Raw genomic sequence first — 17,590 nt, 5'->3', positions numbered from 1 at the left:
TATCTACTTTATGACACATATTAATTATGATTTTTAGATTGCAATTAATATAATAATTGTTTAATTAAAATCAAATTAAAAATTCAATAATTAATAATTTAATTAATATAATTTATCAATCTTAATTTATCAATTAATTATAATTAGTAATTTTTTTTTAAATAATAGAATTATAGCTGCCATTATTTATTCAATAATTTTCATTTATTTCATGTCATTTTTTTTTATTTTCGATAAAATCCTAGATTTTTAACACAATAAAATATTTAATATATCAAAGATATTTTTAAAAATTTGTCTATATATTTTATAATTTTTTAACATTTTATATTATTTCTATAATCTTTTTTTTTATTATAAAGTAAGTAATTAAAAAGAACAAAAAACATTTCATTTAAAAAAAAATTTCATGCATTAATATCAATTTAAAATGTTTTTTGTATTTAAAATAATAATTACATAGAATAATTATAGTAAAAAAATTCTGTTCTAAATTGAATAAGTTTGTATACTATGCTAATGTTCACAATACTGTAAATGTGATATTATATACTACAAATGAATTAATGATATTATGATGAATTAAATAGATTGCATATATTTTTTGTATGCAAATGTAAATGCATTAAAGCTACATTTTTTTTCTTTGATTTTATAATTTAAAAAGATAAAAAATAAATGATGAATTATCTATTAAAATAAAAATTGTCAAAAATTATTCAGCATAAAATTTGATCTAATGTTACTTAAACTGTGCACTAAATATACAAGAGTTTTTATCAGTATTCTATAATTTATATAAATTTTATATACATTATACATAATGTTATTAAAAAGAAAGTCTTTTAGACATAGAAATGCACGCAGTCATATTTTACATAAGTAATTATTTGTTTACTATTTAATCAGTATAATAATATTATCAGATTTATTTTTAATCTGTGAAGATTATTTCTGTTATGATGGTTTTAATTAATTTTTTATATATTTATATAAATCGATGATATTGTACAACTTTCATTTGTAGTATAAATGTTAATTAGAAATATTGAAAGAATTTATTCACATGAAAAAAAGTTTATAATTAATGTTGTTTTAAACGTTTTAATAATATAGTATTAAAATATTTCGTTTTCTGGATTTATTAAGTAATTGTTTCTGGCAGTTTTCGTTACGATATTGTTTCATAATCTAATGTTATTCTATTACATTATTAATATGTTATATTGACAGATGGTTTTAAACAATTTATCTTTTCTTATAATTAAAAGAATGCATAAGCATTATATTATTCGAGATCCATGCAATAATTTGTTTTAACTTCACTTAATAAAAATAAAAAATATTCATTATACATATATTCTGACTTTATCTAAAATTATAAATAATATGTATTTTAATATATCACAATATGATGGTGCCAGAAGCATATTAAAATTACTACACGTAGCATGTGTGAAACACTCGAGTTTGTGTTTCAACATAAGTCTTTAACTCTATGTATTTTAATTTCGATGCTGAGCTATTAAAATTTTAACTATCCTATTTTATAAAAATTATCAAAATTTTAACAACCAGTCTCATCTTATATATATATAATAATTTTTTAATTTTTCTTTTAAATTTAAATAGTTTTTTTTATCCAAATGTTTTCAAATTAATTATTGCTCAGCATAAATTTATTTTAATTTTATTGTATAACAATTATAAATATTAGGCAATTGATTGTAATTCGGCACCCTATCTACTTAAAAAGACTTCAATTTTTTATTATGTACGAATTATACGAATGATGAGAAACCAGGCAATGGTGCTCTTGACCTTGCCATATTGTTCATAATAATTTGTCCTCCATTTAAACTCACAACAGCACTACCTTCTGGTTCAGAATCAGTATACGATGAATAATTTCTAACTGGTTTTTGACGCTTCCAAGACTGTCTTAATGAATCATTAACATTAGCATAATGATTTACGAAAGAATGTGGATCCGATTGTACACTTTCATTTTCACTTTCAGATCCCTATGAAACAAAATTATATTCTATATATCCTATTATTATTTTTTATATATTTAAGAAAATAAAAGATTACCTGAGAATCTGTTGAACTAATTTCAGAAGGCTTTTCTGTAACACTACTATCATCAGGATTTTCATCGTATCCTTTTAAACTTTCTTCATCACTATGATAAGCAACTGAGGCTGGTGAAGGTCTAGGAGGTGATTTACCTAACATTGTAGGAGGAGGTGGATGCATAGATTTTCTTGCTAAAGTGTTTCTTTTACCTAATGTACCGCAAGCATTTGCTATATTCATAGTACCACCACCTCCTTGTCTCGATCTATAAAGCTCTAAATCAGATTCTTGTCTATCATCTGTATCCATAGCCATAGATTCTTCAAGTGTCTTTTGTGCTTCTTCTAAGACAATTATTTTATTATCATTAATCTATATGCTTTGCATTAGAATATATTTATTATGACTTACGTTTATATTTATAGCTTTTACTTTTTACACATAGCACTGCTATGACCATTATAATGATTATAATTGATGCAGCAGCTAAAGTAACCATAAACCAAGTTTGTCTGTAAAATGGTTTATGTTGTAAATATGCATATTCAAAATATAACTTTGATGGAGTTAAAATCTAAAAAAGATATATTATAATATTTAATGCATAAAAATATTCATAAAAAATGTATATAATATAACAATAATATTTACCGTTTCTGTAGAATATGCAGGATAGCTAATTCCATAACGATTATATGATATTATCCTGAATAAATATGATGTGGATGGAAGTAAATTTTGATAAGATACAGAAAATTCTGTCAATGGTCCATTACTACTACGTACTATTGTCTGCCAACGACTGTCATCTATAATTATAAATGCAATAATATTTATTTAGTTTCAATGTAATGAAATCATAAATATAATCAAAAACTTCTGCATGTTTTCTTGAAATTATATATTACATTGTATACTTTCCTATAATATATTACAAGAAAAAAATAATATATTTGATTATTTTAACATTTCAAAAATTAATTATAATTGAAAACTTGCGAAGTTATATTGTAATCTATATTACATATTTAAAGGACATTAATGAAATATTAAATATAGGAATTGGAAAATTAAAATTGTAGGAATATCATTATCTAACATGTCAAATTTCAACTATTTATTTATTACAATATAATTATAGCAGCATTCAAAGTTAAAATGTTTAATGAATTTCTAATTGAATTCATGGAAAATGTCATGCTATGACATCATCATGCAATCAACAGTACAAATATCACTAAACAAATCACAGATTAATTACAAATAGAATGCTATGTTTTAACACTAACAAAAATTATATTTAATTGTTGAGATCATCTAACAATAATCGACGCTCAATATATTTACGTGCATTGACACTTACAATGCTGCCACTCTTCCATTGCTATATGATTATAAAAAAGGCAATATTAGTAATTTAAATATCATTTAGAATCTTATATTATAAATATGTATACAAAATCAAATGTATATAAAATCAAAATAATCAAAGAAATTCTATTCTTCATTTTTATCTTTCATATTTTATATAAATATGTATATATTTCTTAATATTTTTTAAATTAATTCTGTAATAATTATTTTAGTTTTTAAAGGATTTTAAATATTAAAAGATTTTATATTATTTACCTTTTCGTCGTGTTTCAACATAATATCCTAATATAGGTCCTTTTCCAGAAGCTCCATTAGTCCATTGTAATTCAACACTAGACACTGTCTTTGTAACAACAAGATTGCTAGGTGCCATAGGTGAGCCTTCTTGTGGACCTGTCGTGACATTTCCGGATATAGGTGGACCAAAATCAATGGTTTGTGCCCGAACCATAAAGGTATACGTTTCTTCTTCTTCTAAAGGTTGAATTAGTAAACTTGTTTCTGTTACTTTTTGTTTAACTTGCTTACTAAAACCTGCAATAATTTAAAACATTACATTTTATATGAACAATTATTTATAATTAAATTTCTCAAATAATTGACATATATATTTAAAAACGTACGATCATTTTGTTCTGCTGTTTCATATGTAACAATATAGCCAACTATTTCACCATTTCGTAATTTTGGTGCTTCCCAAGAAACACGAAGACTAGTCATTGTAATTTCTGAGAATTGTAAATTGTGTGGTGGTCCAGGTATATCCTGCAAATAATATTTAATGTTATAATAATTAAATATATTTTTATAAAATAAATTAATTACGATTTCAATTTAATTATTATTAGATTTCAAATTCTGAATGATATACCTGCTTAGTTCTCACAGTAATAGATGGAGTTCGAGGACCATCACCAGCAGGATTGAAAGCTAATACTTGAATACGATATTCTGTATATTTATCTAAAAATACTAAGCTATGTGTTAAATATGATGCTGGTACAACTTCTATTTCTTCTTCTTGTTTATTCTCTAAATCTTGTGGAGAATCAGTAACTAAGTAAAAAATCTAAAATAAAAAATATATAATAAATATATAAATATAAATAATAACTTTTAATTAAAAAATTTTGTTAAAATAATAAAATCTATATATAATAAAAAATAATGAATTTTACTTTATATCCTAATAAATCTCCATTTTGCATATTGGCTTGAGGTGGTTTCCAACGTAAATGTACTTCTGTAGAAGAAATTGGTTCTGCTTTTAGATACTGTGGCTCTCCTGTGGGAACTGCTTCTCCTACATATACAGTCACTGGAGGACTTGGTGGACCTTCTCCTTCAGAATTGAATGGTAAAACTATTACTTCATAATATCTATCTTCTGTTAAATCACTTAGAACAATCTTTGTAGCCTATAGAATTAAATATAAAATAAAAAAAATTAATACAAGTCATTTAAAGTTAATTTTTACAATTTATACTTTTATATATTTATTACTTTTATTCCTAAAACTTCTTCTTTAGGTGTATCTTGAAGGGCTGTTGGAAAATCAGAAACTGGTTGGTAAATAACGCGATAACCACCTGTTTCGTGATCTCCACTCCAATATGTTTCATCTATTGCATTCCAATGAACTTCTATGCTAGATGTTGTTATTGGAACAACTTTCAATCCAATAACTCCTCGAGAAGGTGCTACAAATTCATATTATAATATCTTTTTTTAATTAAATATTTTAATTTTAATTAAAAATTTTAATTAAATAAATTTCATATAAAAAATAAAAAAGCAAGGTTTAATTTACCTGCTGGTAGAGTTTGAACTTGAACAGATTCTGTACTCCAAGTTGAAGGACCTATATCATTAGTTGCTTGTATTCGGAATTGATAAAAAGTGAAAGGTTTCAAATTATTTGCTGTATACGAAGTTAAAGTTGGTTCTACTCTTTCAGGAATAATTTGAAATGGTCCTGAATTTTCTGATTGTTGTACTGTATAATATCTTAATGGAGCAAATCCATCACGACCTGGTGTCCAAGTAAATGTTATCTGTCTACTTTGTATTTGTGATCGACTAATTTGTGGCATTGATGGTGCTTGTGGGCGTTCTCTATTATTTGTAGTGAAAACAAGAGCGTATGCTGTTTTTCCCCAACCTAATCTTGTTTGTGCTGTTACTGAGAACATATAATATTTTTCTGGTTCTAGCCCAGTTGCTCTAAAAGTTCTATCTGATGCAGGAAACTCTTTTGAAAATTGATGATCTTGACTATTATTTAAATGAAACATGACTTTATAGGCAAGAATCTCTCCATTTGGATCTTCTGGAGTATCCCAAATAATGCGAGCAGTAGTAAAGCTTACATCAGGAAATGACACATTTGAAGGAGGTCCAGGAGCATCTTCAAATGTTTGTACTCTAACTGGCGGAGTACTTAAAGTACCATCGCCAAGTCTTGTATAAGCTAAAACTTGTATATGATATTGAACAAATTTTCGAAGTTCTGTTAAAGTTGTTGTAAATGTTGTATTACTAGGAATGTTTTTATACTGGAATGCTGATCTAGCATTTGACCCATAATAAACTTTAAATCCTTCTATTTGTCCATTTTGATGTTCTATAGGAACATCGCCCCATCTAACTAATATAGTAGTGGAAGATGTTGAATTAGCTTCCACGTTAATAGGTCCCATTGAAGGAACTGATTCACGAGTTCTTTCAATAGCTTTTGGACTTATCATTGATGATCCAACATCATTAAATGCTTGCATTACAACTTCATAAAGAGCGTATTCTTCCATATTTTCTAAGATATAGGAATTTGCTGTATGATCTTCTATAGTTATGCTTTTTGATTTTTTTGTCCGAACTTCAGTGTAGGTAACATTATATCCTCTTGGATTTCCATACCATTCAATTTGCTGTAATGGAATCCATCTAACACGCAATTCTGTAGCACTCATTGCACGAACTGTAACATTTCGAGGAGGATGCGATGGTGGTGCTTGAATTGTTTGAAATTCTTTCGTTGGTTCGGATGGTTGAGAAGCACCAACTACATTATTAGCAATTAATCGTAGTTTATACTGCATAAATGGAATTAGGCTACCTACAGTAATTGTACTAGCATCAGGATCTGAGACTTCATATATATTATACCATGTTGTATTTCGAGTGGTTTGTGCTTGTACTGTCCATTTTATTATGGACGAATTACCATCGAATCCTGGCGTAAATTGAAGAACGACAGAAAATGCGTCAATATTAGACAATGCCAATTTAGTTGGAGGTTCAGGAAGAACGGGCTCAACACCTGATTGAATGACAGCTACTGCCGGTTTTCCAGGTCCTATTGATGTCCATGCAACAACTTCAAATCTATAATGTGTCATTGCTTGTAAATGTTCAATTTTAGCTGATAGAACATCCGATGTAAAGTTTTCTATTCGTAGAGAATCCGGCATATCTTTGATCATATATTTTAATTGATAGAATATAAGTATTCCATTAATCTCTTGAGGAGGATTCCACTTAACGGTAAGCGAACGATCACTTATATTCTCGAATTGTAAATTTTCTACTTCTTCAGGTACATCTTCGCGTGTACGAATTTGAACGGGAGAACTTTTTTCACCGTCACCTGGATCAGTGAAGCATAATACAGTTATATTGTATAAAGTATATTTTTTTAAACCAGTCATAATAGCACTTTGTTCGGCAAGAGGATCAAATAAACTGGGTGGTACAGTCATCGATTTATATTCATTCGCTTCAGTAAAATTATTGCCAATCCAAGCTTGTAATTTATAGCCTTGATTTATTCCGTTAATCTTTTGTGGATTCGGGGGCTTCCACCAGACTTTTATTGCTGTTGAATTCATGGCTTTTGCTTTTACATTAGTCGGTGGAGCTTCTGGTATTCCTTCCTTAGTTTTAATCTTCAATCCTTCGGTAAATATTCCAACTCCTTTATCATTATAAGCTGCTATCTGGACAATATAATCTTTCCATGTAATTAGATCAGTAATAAGATAATTTTTTTGTGCTTCGTTAGTAATATTTTGTATGGTCCAAGGATTGTCGTTATAACCATATAATCTATATCTTAAAACATATCCTAAGATATGGCCATTTCGATATTCTTCTAATGGAAGTTGCCATTGTGTAATTATTTCTGAAGATGATCGAGCAGAACCAACGAATCCTACTGGTGGTCCACTTGGAGGTTCTTGAGGAAGGACTACTACATTACTGGGATCTGATGGAGGTCCTTCACCAACGCTATTTTCTGCAGTCACTCGAAACTGATATGCTGCAGCAGCTTTTAAATTGTTCAATATTACCCAACGACTTTGGGCTGAAACATTATTACACTCGATAATCCAATTTAATGCGGAATCAGGTATGGGTCCAAGATCAGAAACCTCCCGTCTTTGAACGATAAACTTTTTTGTTGGACTATTTCCGTCAAATCCTGGAACCCAACTAACATTTATAGTGCGAGGAGAAATCCGCTCAACTCGATTAGCCATTACGTTTATTGGTGCAAATGGTAATTCGATTACACTAAGACGAGCGGATCGAGTTTCATTTCCTCCTGGTGAAACTACAGAACACATGTATTCACCCACATCAGAAGCACGTACAGCTGCTATTTCCAATGTACCATCGTTTCGCATCTTTACTCTTTGACTAGCTTGTGTATTTATTACTCTATGAAAACAATAAAAAAAATGATTGGCAATGAAATGATTGATAGTACATCTAATATAGACATAATAGAATTAAAAGAAAAAAGAAATAATTTTATTAATCAAATTAGCAAATTAGATAAGAAAGAAAAACAATAATAAAATATAAAATTCTTATTGTTTTTCTTTTTTTTTATTTTTCTTTCTATTATTACAATATTGAAATACAATCTTGATCATAAACTTTTAAAAAAATTATATTTATAAAAAATAATTAAAAAATAATTAAAAAAATATTAATATAATGATACATACTGTGAATTGTGAAACCATGCTATATCATATAAAACACTTGGATCATTGGAGACTTTACATTGTAATTCTGCAGTATAACCGAGAAGAACGGACGTATCAACAGGTGGTTGAATAATTTGTGTTCGAACTAAAATCAATTAAATTTTTATACCAAAAGGAAAATAATGTTTAATATATATATACATATTGTATAATAATCTTTCTAAGAAATATATATATATATATAATATTTTTTTTTATTCTAATATTTATAAAGCATATTTTACCTAAAACACTAAGATATGCTGAACCATTTACAGAACCAGCTTCGTTCGCACGAATACAAGTATATTTTCCGGCATCATTTGGTTTTACAGCAGCAATCAAAAGATCTCCATTATCTAAAACCTGTACTCTTCCAGCGATTTCCACGGTTATCGTATCTATTAATGAATTAAAATAATTTATCGATTTTCATATAATATATTTGTATTATAAATTATTAATTAATTTAATAATTACTGATTTACCATTATAAATCCATGTAGTGTTAGGTATTGGAGCTGCTACTGCATTACATGTTAAAGTTGCATCTTTTCCATCTAATATAGTTTGATTTTGAGGACCATTTTCCATGATTGGTCCAGATGCTGAAAACAATAATTTAAATATATTAATATTTTGTTTGTAAATATTAAAAATTACATGCATAAAAAAAAGGCAGAAACAATCGATCATAAAAAATAAACTTTTCCCGTTTCAGTGTTTTTCAATATATCATTCATTATTAAACACTTTATAAATAATAATAACAATAAATTAAAAAATAAAAAATAATTTAATATAGAATATCATTAATTCATATATGATGGAAAACACTGAATTTACCCATATCTAATTTCAATTAATAATAATATTGTATTACTGAAATATTATTTTCATTAAAAATTAAATTACTTACATAAAAATTAAAAAATTATATTTTGCAGTACAACTACAAATATAACTAATTTTTAAAATCTTTGTCTTAAAAATACTTTCCTAATCTAGAATTTGTTATTTATGATATATATTGATATTTCTTCATTATGGCAGAAATAAGTGCAAAGATTAAAATTAATTAAAATAATTTATCTAAATTATAGATAGCAAAAAAATCATATTAATTTCATTTTAAATAATAAGGAATGTATATCATAATATAATACTTTAGAAATATAACTAGTATTAAGAAAAATGTTTCTTGTTTTTCTAATATTAATTACAACTAAACATATTATACTTGTTTTTTGTTCAATATATTGTATATTTTCTATAATTTTTCAAAAAATAACGCGTTTTACACACAAAGAAACTATCGTGCTTTGCAAATATATTTGCAAACTATAACTACTAGAAAAAAAAACACGGCTAACAGCTGATAAAAGCAAATATTGTGATGTGATATGCATTCTTCAAGCATGTGCCCGGGATAATTTCAAAAGGAAGTGGATTTCATGGCGACTTGTTATTAGAATCTTACTGTCTGGATATTGAGAGAACTTAAAACGGCGATCAGATTGGCGAACTCTGACTACATTGTAGCCAGCTGCCCAGCGGATAACTCTGTTTTTCAGTCTGCTTTCTAATCCTTCTGCCCCATAAAAAACACGTCATTTATAATAAATATAAACAAACATCGTTTGACTAACAAAATAAAAAAGAAAAATAATTATAATATATTATATGATTATATGTAATTTCATTATTTATGTACTAACTTTTTGCTTTTAACCAAGTGTAACTAGATGCTTCACCAGCTTCATTAGAAGCAAGACACTGGAACATCCCTGAATCACTCATAGTTAATTTTTTAATTGTCAAAGACCCATCTTCTTCCATTGCATATCTGTAAATAAATATATTTTTTTGTATAATAATAGAAGACAAAAAAATGAGAGATTGAAAGAAGTATTTTTAGAATTTAGTGATTTCAATTAAAATATTTTAAATGATAAACAATGGAGTTTAATTAAAATAATTTATATAGAAAGTATCTATTAGAATTATTGTTGATAATTTACTATATATAATCAATATTAATCAATATTATCTTATCTGATTAAAAATTCCTAAATCATACCTGGATCCAAGGAGATGATCTACAGGTTCTGCATTTCTGAACCAAGTGATTTTAGGAGGAGGAACTCCGACAACATCACATGGTAACGTTACAGTTGATCCATAATCGCTAAGAGTCTCTCGTTTCAATTCCGTTATAAACATTGGTTTTTCTGAAAATTTATAATATATATTTAATTAATAATAAATACAAATTTCAGAATTTTTATAATATAATTACCGTATACGACAACTTTCGCGCTCGCATTCATCGTGGGATATTCGCCACTTCTTAAATCCACGTGACACGAATACACACCAGTGTAAGTTATGTTTGCTGATATCAACGCCAAAGTTCTATTCCACGAATCGTTAAAACTGTATGATATCCTCGAGTTCTCAATGGGGATCCCATCTTTCGTCCACAAAGTTCGTAATTCATGAAGAGATCTAAAATTACCCGAATAATACTTCAAGCATGTTTCTACGTAATTTCTACGCATAGAATGATTTTGAGGTAATCTATTGAACTTTAATAATGTATTATTTATTTATTAATTATTTATTTTAGAAAGGAAAGGATGTGAAGATATTTTTTTCAGAACAGAAAAATATAAATATTTTTTCTGTTTCTTTTTTTTTTCTTAACAAACTTTTTAATGTGTATCTTTAAAATATATTATTTGAAATAATATATTTTGTTTATTTTGTATTTTAAAAATTTTGTATTTTGTATTTTTAAAAATTTTTGTATTTTAAAAATTTTATATTTTGTATTTTTAAAATTTACTTTTTTCAAAAGTTATTTTACATTTTTTAGATTTTATATATGAAGAAATTCTAAGATTTCTATTGCCACTGTTATTTCATAGTTTACATTTTAAAAGAAAAAAATAATTATATAAATTTATAATTAAATATATATATATATATTATTTATTAATATAAATTTTAAAAAATTTAAATTAATAAAGACACTAATAATATAAAATAATAAAGACAATATATAAATTATATTTATATTTTTTTTTTTTCTTAAATTGAACACAATATGATATATATATATATATATATATAATTAAAAATATTTAGATGTGAAATAATATGTACATGTAATTTTGAAAATATAGAAAAGTAATATTATATATTTATCAAATACGTATCATTTGTTTCACATATATTTTTTTCGATAAAAAATTACCTGGCATTAGCGATACAATGTATGTACGTAACATCTTGGTCCTTGATAATTTGAGTATCCTGCGGTTTCACTATGATAGTTGGCGCTACTTCGGCGTTGACATCTCCCGTAATTTGCAATTTAAAAAACGGACTATTCTCCTCTTTGCCCAATTGTGTGTTAATAGCTCTGGCCCTAATTCAACAAATTAACAAAGTATAAAAAAAACAACTTAAAATTTTAATCTAAATGGATATCGAAAGATCAAAACCAATATTAAGAAAAAAAAATAAATAAAAAGAAAGAAAAATAATTAAATATATCTGTCTATAATTATATTATAAAAAAGAATTTATCTAGAAAAATTTATTTTGTATTATGATACGATGAGATATATTTTCAATCATTTTTTTCTCAAATACGTCATAAAGAATCTCAATTTGTAAAATTTATATCTATCTTTACAACTTCATTGACTATCAGTTTACTTTGATACGAACCTGTACAAGCCTTGATCACTTTCGGACGCGTTCAGGATAAGTAACGTGTGATGAACAGACGCATATTTTATGCCATACAACAACGATCCATCGGACGTGAACCATGTAACGTCAGGTGCAGGATGGCTTTCTATCGGTGGCAGTGTTAAAACAGCCGCGCTGCCTGATTTCACGCTCACTATTCTCTCTGTTAGATCCTCGAACAACCCCATATCTGAATAAAATAACATTATTACAAATATTAATTTCGTTGCACTGTATGCATTTACTGCAATGAAACATAATAATACGTTGTTCCATAATAATCAGAGCATTTGAATTCTAACAATTCTAACAATGTAAGTTAAAATTTGGAAACGATTAAATTAAAATTTAGAATTTTTCATTCAAAGAAATAATTTATATTTATCAAATTTTTTACACATAATATCATTATATTTAATTTATACGTACAAGCTACTGCAAATGTAATTCTTTCACTAAAAATAGATCCTACATCGTTTGTGGCTACACAATGATACACTCCTGCGTCTTCTCTACGTGTACTTTGTATTCGATAATAAATCTCTGAAGTAAGCTCATTGCTGAGAGGCACACCATCCTTGAACCATTTGTATTTTGGTTGAGGATTTCCTAAAAACGGAAATGTAAATTATTAAAATCCTAAATATGAAATCTCTCTTTTACCGAATTAGAGATAAATCTTATATAAAATTTATTATACATATATACATATAACACATAATGAGGATTTCAAACTTGTAAATTTTTAACAAATTATCGCAATTCACACCACTTCTATATTTTTACGACATAAATTATGATTATTCCAAGTTTAAATGTCACAAATGAGTCAAAGTGTTAATTTTATTTACAGATACTATGGGCATTTCTTTTTTGACCGAGAGAAGTAAAAAAATAAATAAATATATATATGCAATATAACGACCTAATACTATTAGTACAGGGTCATATTATCACGTTACAGCACCAGACTGTAACTATAAGGCTTCATATGGTCACCGTCCCATCCGGCTGTTATTCGATATTTAAAAAAAAAAAAACATGGGAAAATTTGGTAACTTATTTTTATAGATAAATAAATCTTTTTATAGGATTAAATCTATTATTTTTTCATATGCATAAAGCATACAGTGAATTTATTGCAATATGAATGAAAAATTTATTTTTTGCAATATAAAAATTTTTATATTAATTTAATCTGAAATTTAATGGAAACATTGGAGTAAAATTTCAAGAAAAAGAAATTTTTTTTTAATCCATTTGTCTTTGAAGAAATATAATATCGCGGTAAAATTATGGTGAAGAGATTCTTCACAAATTTGAAATCATCACTTCCGGGTCGCATCTTCTCAAGTACATCCATGCTACGTTTCCTACTTACCCCTCGCTTGACACTGCAGAAATTTCGTTCGATTTTCACTAAGAATATTGCCGCTGCTGGAAGGTTGAGTGGTGAATCGTGGTTCCTGGAGAGTCTCTGCAAAAAGATCGAAAAAGTGGATTCCAATATGCAATTCAATTATTTTCCATTACTTGTGAAAAGTCTGATTTTATATTATCGTATTGAAAATATGAATGAATAAATCAATATAATTTCAAATAGACATTTTTAAATGGTTTTCATAAACTTAAAACTTATATAAGCCTTATAACTTAAAATATTAACTTAAATTAAAGATCTTCAAGAAAATTTAATATTTCAAAAATTAAAAAAAGAGATTATATGAGAAATGATTTCTAAAGTACTTCACAAATAGGCTTTGAATTAGTAAAAAATAAAAAAGTCTTCAAAGAATCAATTCTGAATATTACATAAAAGCTTTAATTCTCATTTCTTAACAATTTTTTTGTGAAAACTTAAATTGATATATGAGTTATAATTTTTTTTTTTCTACGTTATGTTATATAAAAAGAATTGTCAAGACGATTATTATTATTAAAACATTTTAAAGATATCTTAAATTCTCTTATCTTAAACCTTTTCATCTATTTAACAAAATTCTGCGAAACGAAACAAACTTTCGGAGACAATTAACGAAAAAGTGTACATGGAAGAACAATTAGCGAAGAAACAAAGAGGAAGATCGAGGGAAACGATGTTGGACGTTGCGGTAGATTCGTCGGTTAGCCGATGAGAAAGTCCACCGCGCCCCCATCTTAAAAATCATCGGACCGTATCAGAAAAGAGGGTGCACGTGTCGGCTTACGACCATGTGACTCGGGTCTACGGCATCCGGCTGTTCGCATTCTTTCCTCTTCTCTTCATCCTTTTGGTACACCGTAAATTACGCACGCCTAAACCTGATGACTCAGTCGTTGTAGCATGGAATTTGAGCATAATGCACGTACGCGCCATAACCTATAACTTTATGAATCGTCCCCAGTTGCAGTACATTGGAATTCGCGCGATTATGAACTTTAAATTAGTTCATATACTCATGATAGTTTAAGTAATGTAGAAAAATATAAAATTTTGTAATTAAAATGTAAAAATTTTGAACCGTATTTTTCCTGTAGAATCTAACACGCGTGATTGTATTTTTTAAATATGGCAGTCAATCGAGAAAGCGAAAATTTAAAAATTTTTTTTTAATTCATAGTTTTCTGCGGAGAAAAATAATCGCGAGATAAATTGCACAAGTCTCAACATTAAATTTCTATTCAATGTGTTCGACAACTATTTGTCATTTCGTTAACAACTATCTGTTAATTTTTATTTAGCATCTATAGAAAGATAAATAATGCTGTACGATATTAACTTTGCAAATTAGTAACTTATTAACGTGATTAAGATTTATTAAAAACTGATTGAATATTGACACATTAATGAAGCATAATTGAAGCAACTCGTGAAATGATTATTTTTTCAGAAAAGTCTTCTTCGATTGTATAAACGATCATGAATATTTTACGACGATGATGTTACGTTCTCAAATTTCTAGATGTTTGGACAGAAGAGTGGATAACAATTTTTAATCTCGAACGAGCGACGGAAAAAAAACAAACATTTTCACTCGTACAAACGGCTCGTATTTTCTTTTTCTGACAGAATTATTTTGATTCTTAGTATCTTAATTTTGATCTGAGACTTTCTACAAGTTTCAGAAATTATAACGCTATTTTTCATTTTAGAGATTCTTAAATCCCTATTCGTAAACACGTAAAATATTTGTATTTGAAATTTCTTTCTTTATATAAAAGTTAAGATAGAAAAAATTACTTGCGAGAAAATAGAAATTAATCAGACATCTATCGCCAATCGTTTGAACCATTCATCATCAAATGTATTAAAACTTAATTATAATTAGAAAGATTTGGTAAATATTTATTTCAGACGACAAATCTTTTTTTAGAAGATAAGTTCAGCAATTTAAAACTTTATTTCGAGTTACAAATAAAATAAAAAAGATCATTTTGAATAGAGATTCAGTAAGAATAACAGGAATAACATCCCAACAGATTGATAAATTATAACGAATAAATAAAAAAAATAAAAAGTGGAAAAATAATCGACTGTCGTCTCGGTAATAATTTTCTTAAACAAGAAGTACCAATTTTGTTCCCGTTGAAAGATAAAATGCATAAGGAAGGAAAAAAATGATCGACTATTATTTTTCAAACATTAACCTAGACGGTCGCGCTTGGTTGACAGTTTTTATTTTCACGATCGTATAATCAGTCGCGTTAGGTTGAACGATGACGATGATGAATTATAGGTACGATAAGTATACTTTTATTTTGTAAAATACACAATTTCTCTCTCGTTTTATTACACATACGCGATAGCGGTATCTTTATTTTTTTTCTCACAGAGATATTATCCTGTTCTTAAATCAAAGAGCATATTTTTTACAGGAAGACGATAAATTTTGAAAAAAAAAATGTATCATAAATGTATCCCTACTCGTTCGTCGAAAGGATGAAATTTTTTATTTTAATTTAATGATTATGATTGTCAAATATAAATCAAATGAATAAATTCGAAAAAATTTACATCGAAATTTACGAAATATTGAATTGCATAACAAGCTGTCGTCCAAAAGAAGCTTGACGTATACGAAAATCGAGAGCGATAAATAAGTCTAATATTTTTTTTTTTCAGACGAGACATCCGCCATGGAAAAATGAGACGAGCTGATTTTCTTCGACGCGCCGAAATAAGACGGAACTTTAATGCGGTCAGGCTGAAATAAGAAACACCAGCTTCATATGCTGCTTATAGCAACTCAAAGAGCGATACTCGAAGAGCTTTATTAAGTGGAGCACAACGGGTGTTGCTCTTACATCGCGCTGTTTCTTATTAAGTCTTGTATACACGAGTAAAATATAACGAATCGAAAATTCTTTTCCACACGCATTGAAATACGTACTGTTTTATTTGTTTTTATATTTTATCTCCTTTATTTTCTTTTTATCTATAGAAAGTGATCGCTGAAAAGTTTCCATTCCATTAATTATCATTATTATAATTTTATCATATACATATAAACATTCACATCATCTTCTTATCTTTCTGAAATACTAATTGTACAAGGTTGAATGTACGAGATAATTACGAGGAAGTAATTAGAAATTAGAAAGTCTATTAGACGAAGCCTCTTATACTTGTAACAGAAATTTGAATATTATAATATCTCATATTCATAATTCTATTTTATAATTTCAAATCGAACAAGACGATTGCATGCATATGTAATTTAAAAATGAATATCGGATATTCGTTCAAATACGGTATGTCTGAGAATTCGCGGTATTCGCCATTTTATGCAATCTCTTTTGAATTTACAATTTGGAAAGTTCGCGTCACCGCGAACGATATTCAGGATATATATATAAAACAGTGGAAAAAAGGACAAGAAATTTCACAATGACCTGGAAACTGCTTGAATTCCAAGGAATAGTTCGAAACATGGAAAATATTACGTATTTCCGCGTTCAAAAACATTTCGCCATGACGGTTTTTATAAGTGTTTTTTGAAAACTTTCTTCTTCCATTTATATTATAAAATAATATTACAATAATATTACCATTTATATTACAAAATAATATTTTTTTTTTCTTTTTTACGTATGATTTAATTTTTAGAAAAAAATTAGGATCAAATCTGCTCATTATAAAATAAAATTTTATACAACAATAGAAGGGAAGCTACAAAAGATATTTGAATTAAAAAAAAAAAAATTCAAACAGGATCTCCGAGTTTACCCTTTTGTCGGTGAGACGGATGTGCATAGTTAATGATATAGCAACGTGTTTTGTCGAGCAACTTGTTCGGTAACCAGCCTGAATTCGATCGATAAGTGAAATACAAATAATTTTTATTTCTTTCAAATGCTGGAT

General features: G+C 27.2%; 1 protein-coding gene across 5 annotated transcripts in view; it reads right to left on the bottom strand.

Moving 5' to 3' along the window:
* Positions 1-1,319: 1,319 nt before the first annotated feature.
* The window catches only part of LOC122712238 (protein sidekick), a 42,947-nt gene continuing 26,676 nt past the window's right edge, over positions 1,320-17,590 (bottom strand). Inside the window, exons 2-23 of one of the 5 annotated variants that reach the window (XM_043931711.1) lie at positions 13,631-13,726; positions 12,679-12,858; positions 12,226-12,439; positions 11,747-11,920; positions 10,787-10,995; positions 10,568-10,718; positions 10,206-10,333; positions 9,968-10,078; positions 8,976-9,095; positions 8,733-8,888; positions 8,467-8,593; positions 5,265-8,173; positions 4,958-5,154; positions 4,632-4,871; positions 4,325-4,522; positions 4,077-4,218; positions 3,709-3,987; positions 3,443-3,463; positions 2,731-2,888; positions 2,491-2,653; positions 2,095-2,423; positions 1,320-2,024 (exon numbers count right to left, since the gene is read on the bottom strand). In XM_043931711.1, the coding sequence (XP_043787646.1) occupies positions 1,782-2,024; positions 2,095-2,423; positions 2,491-2,653; positions 2,731-2,888; positions 3,443-3,463; positions 3,709-3,987; positions 4,077-4,218; positions 4,325-4,522; positions 4,632-4,871; positions 4,958-5,154; positions 5,265-8,173; positions 8,467-8,593; positions 8,733-8,888; positions 8,976-9,095; positions 9,968-10,078; positions 10,206-10,333; positions 10,568-10,718; positions 10,787-10,995; positions 11,747-11,920; positions 12,226-12,439; positions 12,679-12,858; positions 13,631-13,726 (6,545 nt within the window). In that variant the 3' untranslated portion in view covers positions 1,320-1,781. The remainder of the gene's footprint in view (positions 2,025-2,094; positions 2,424-2,490; positions 2,654-2,730; positions 2,889-3,442; positions 3,464-3,708; positions 3,988-4,076; positions 4,219-4,324; positions 4,523-4,631; positions 4,872-4,957; positions 5,155-5,264; positions 8,174-8,466; positions 8,594-8,732; positions 8,889-8,975; positions 9,096-9,967; positions 10,079-10,205; positions 10,334-10,567; positions 10,719-10,786; positions 10,996-11,746; positions 11,921-12,225; positions 12,440-12,678; positions 12,859-13,630; positions 13,727-17,590) is intronic. The other 4 variants (XM_043931712.1, XM_043931713.1, XM_043931714.1 and 1 more) reach the window with 4 other exon arrangements.

Source organism: Apis laboriosa, unplaced genomic scaffold (genome assembly GCF_014066325.1).
Source record: "Apis laboriosa isolate Shangri-la unplaced genomic scaffold, ASM1406632v1 scaffold1_cov151, whole genome shotgun sequence".
Classification (NCBI taxonomy): domain Eukaryota; kingdom Metazoa; phylum Arthropoda; class Insecta; order Hymenoptera; family Apidae; genus Apis; species Apis laboriosa.
This window is presented reverse-complemented; position numbering and strand designations above follow the sequence as displayed.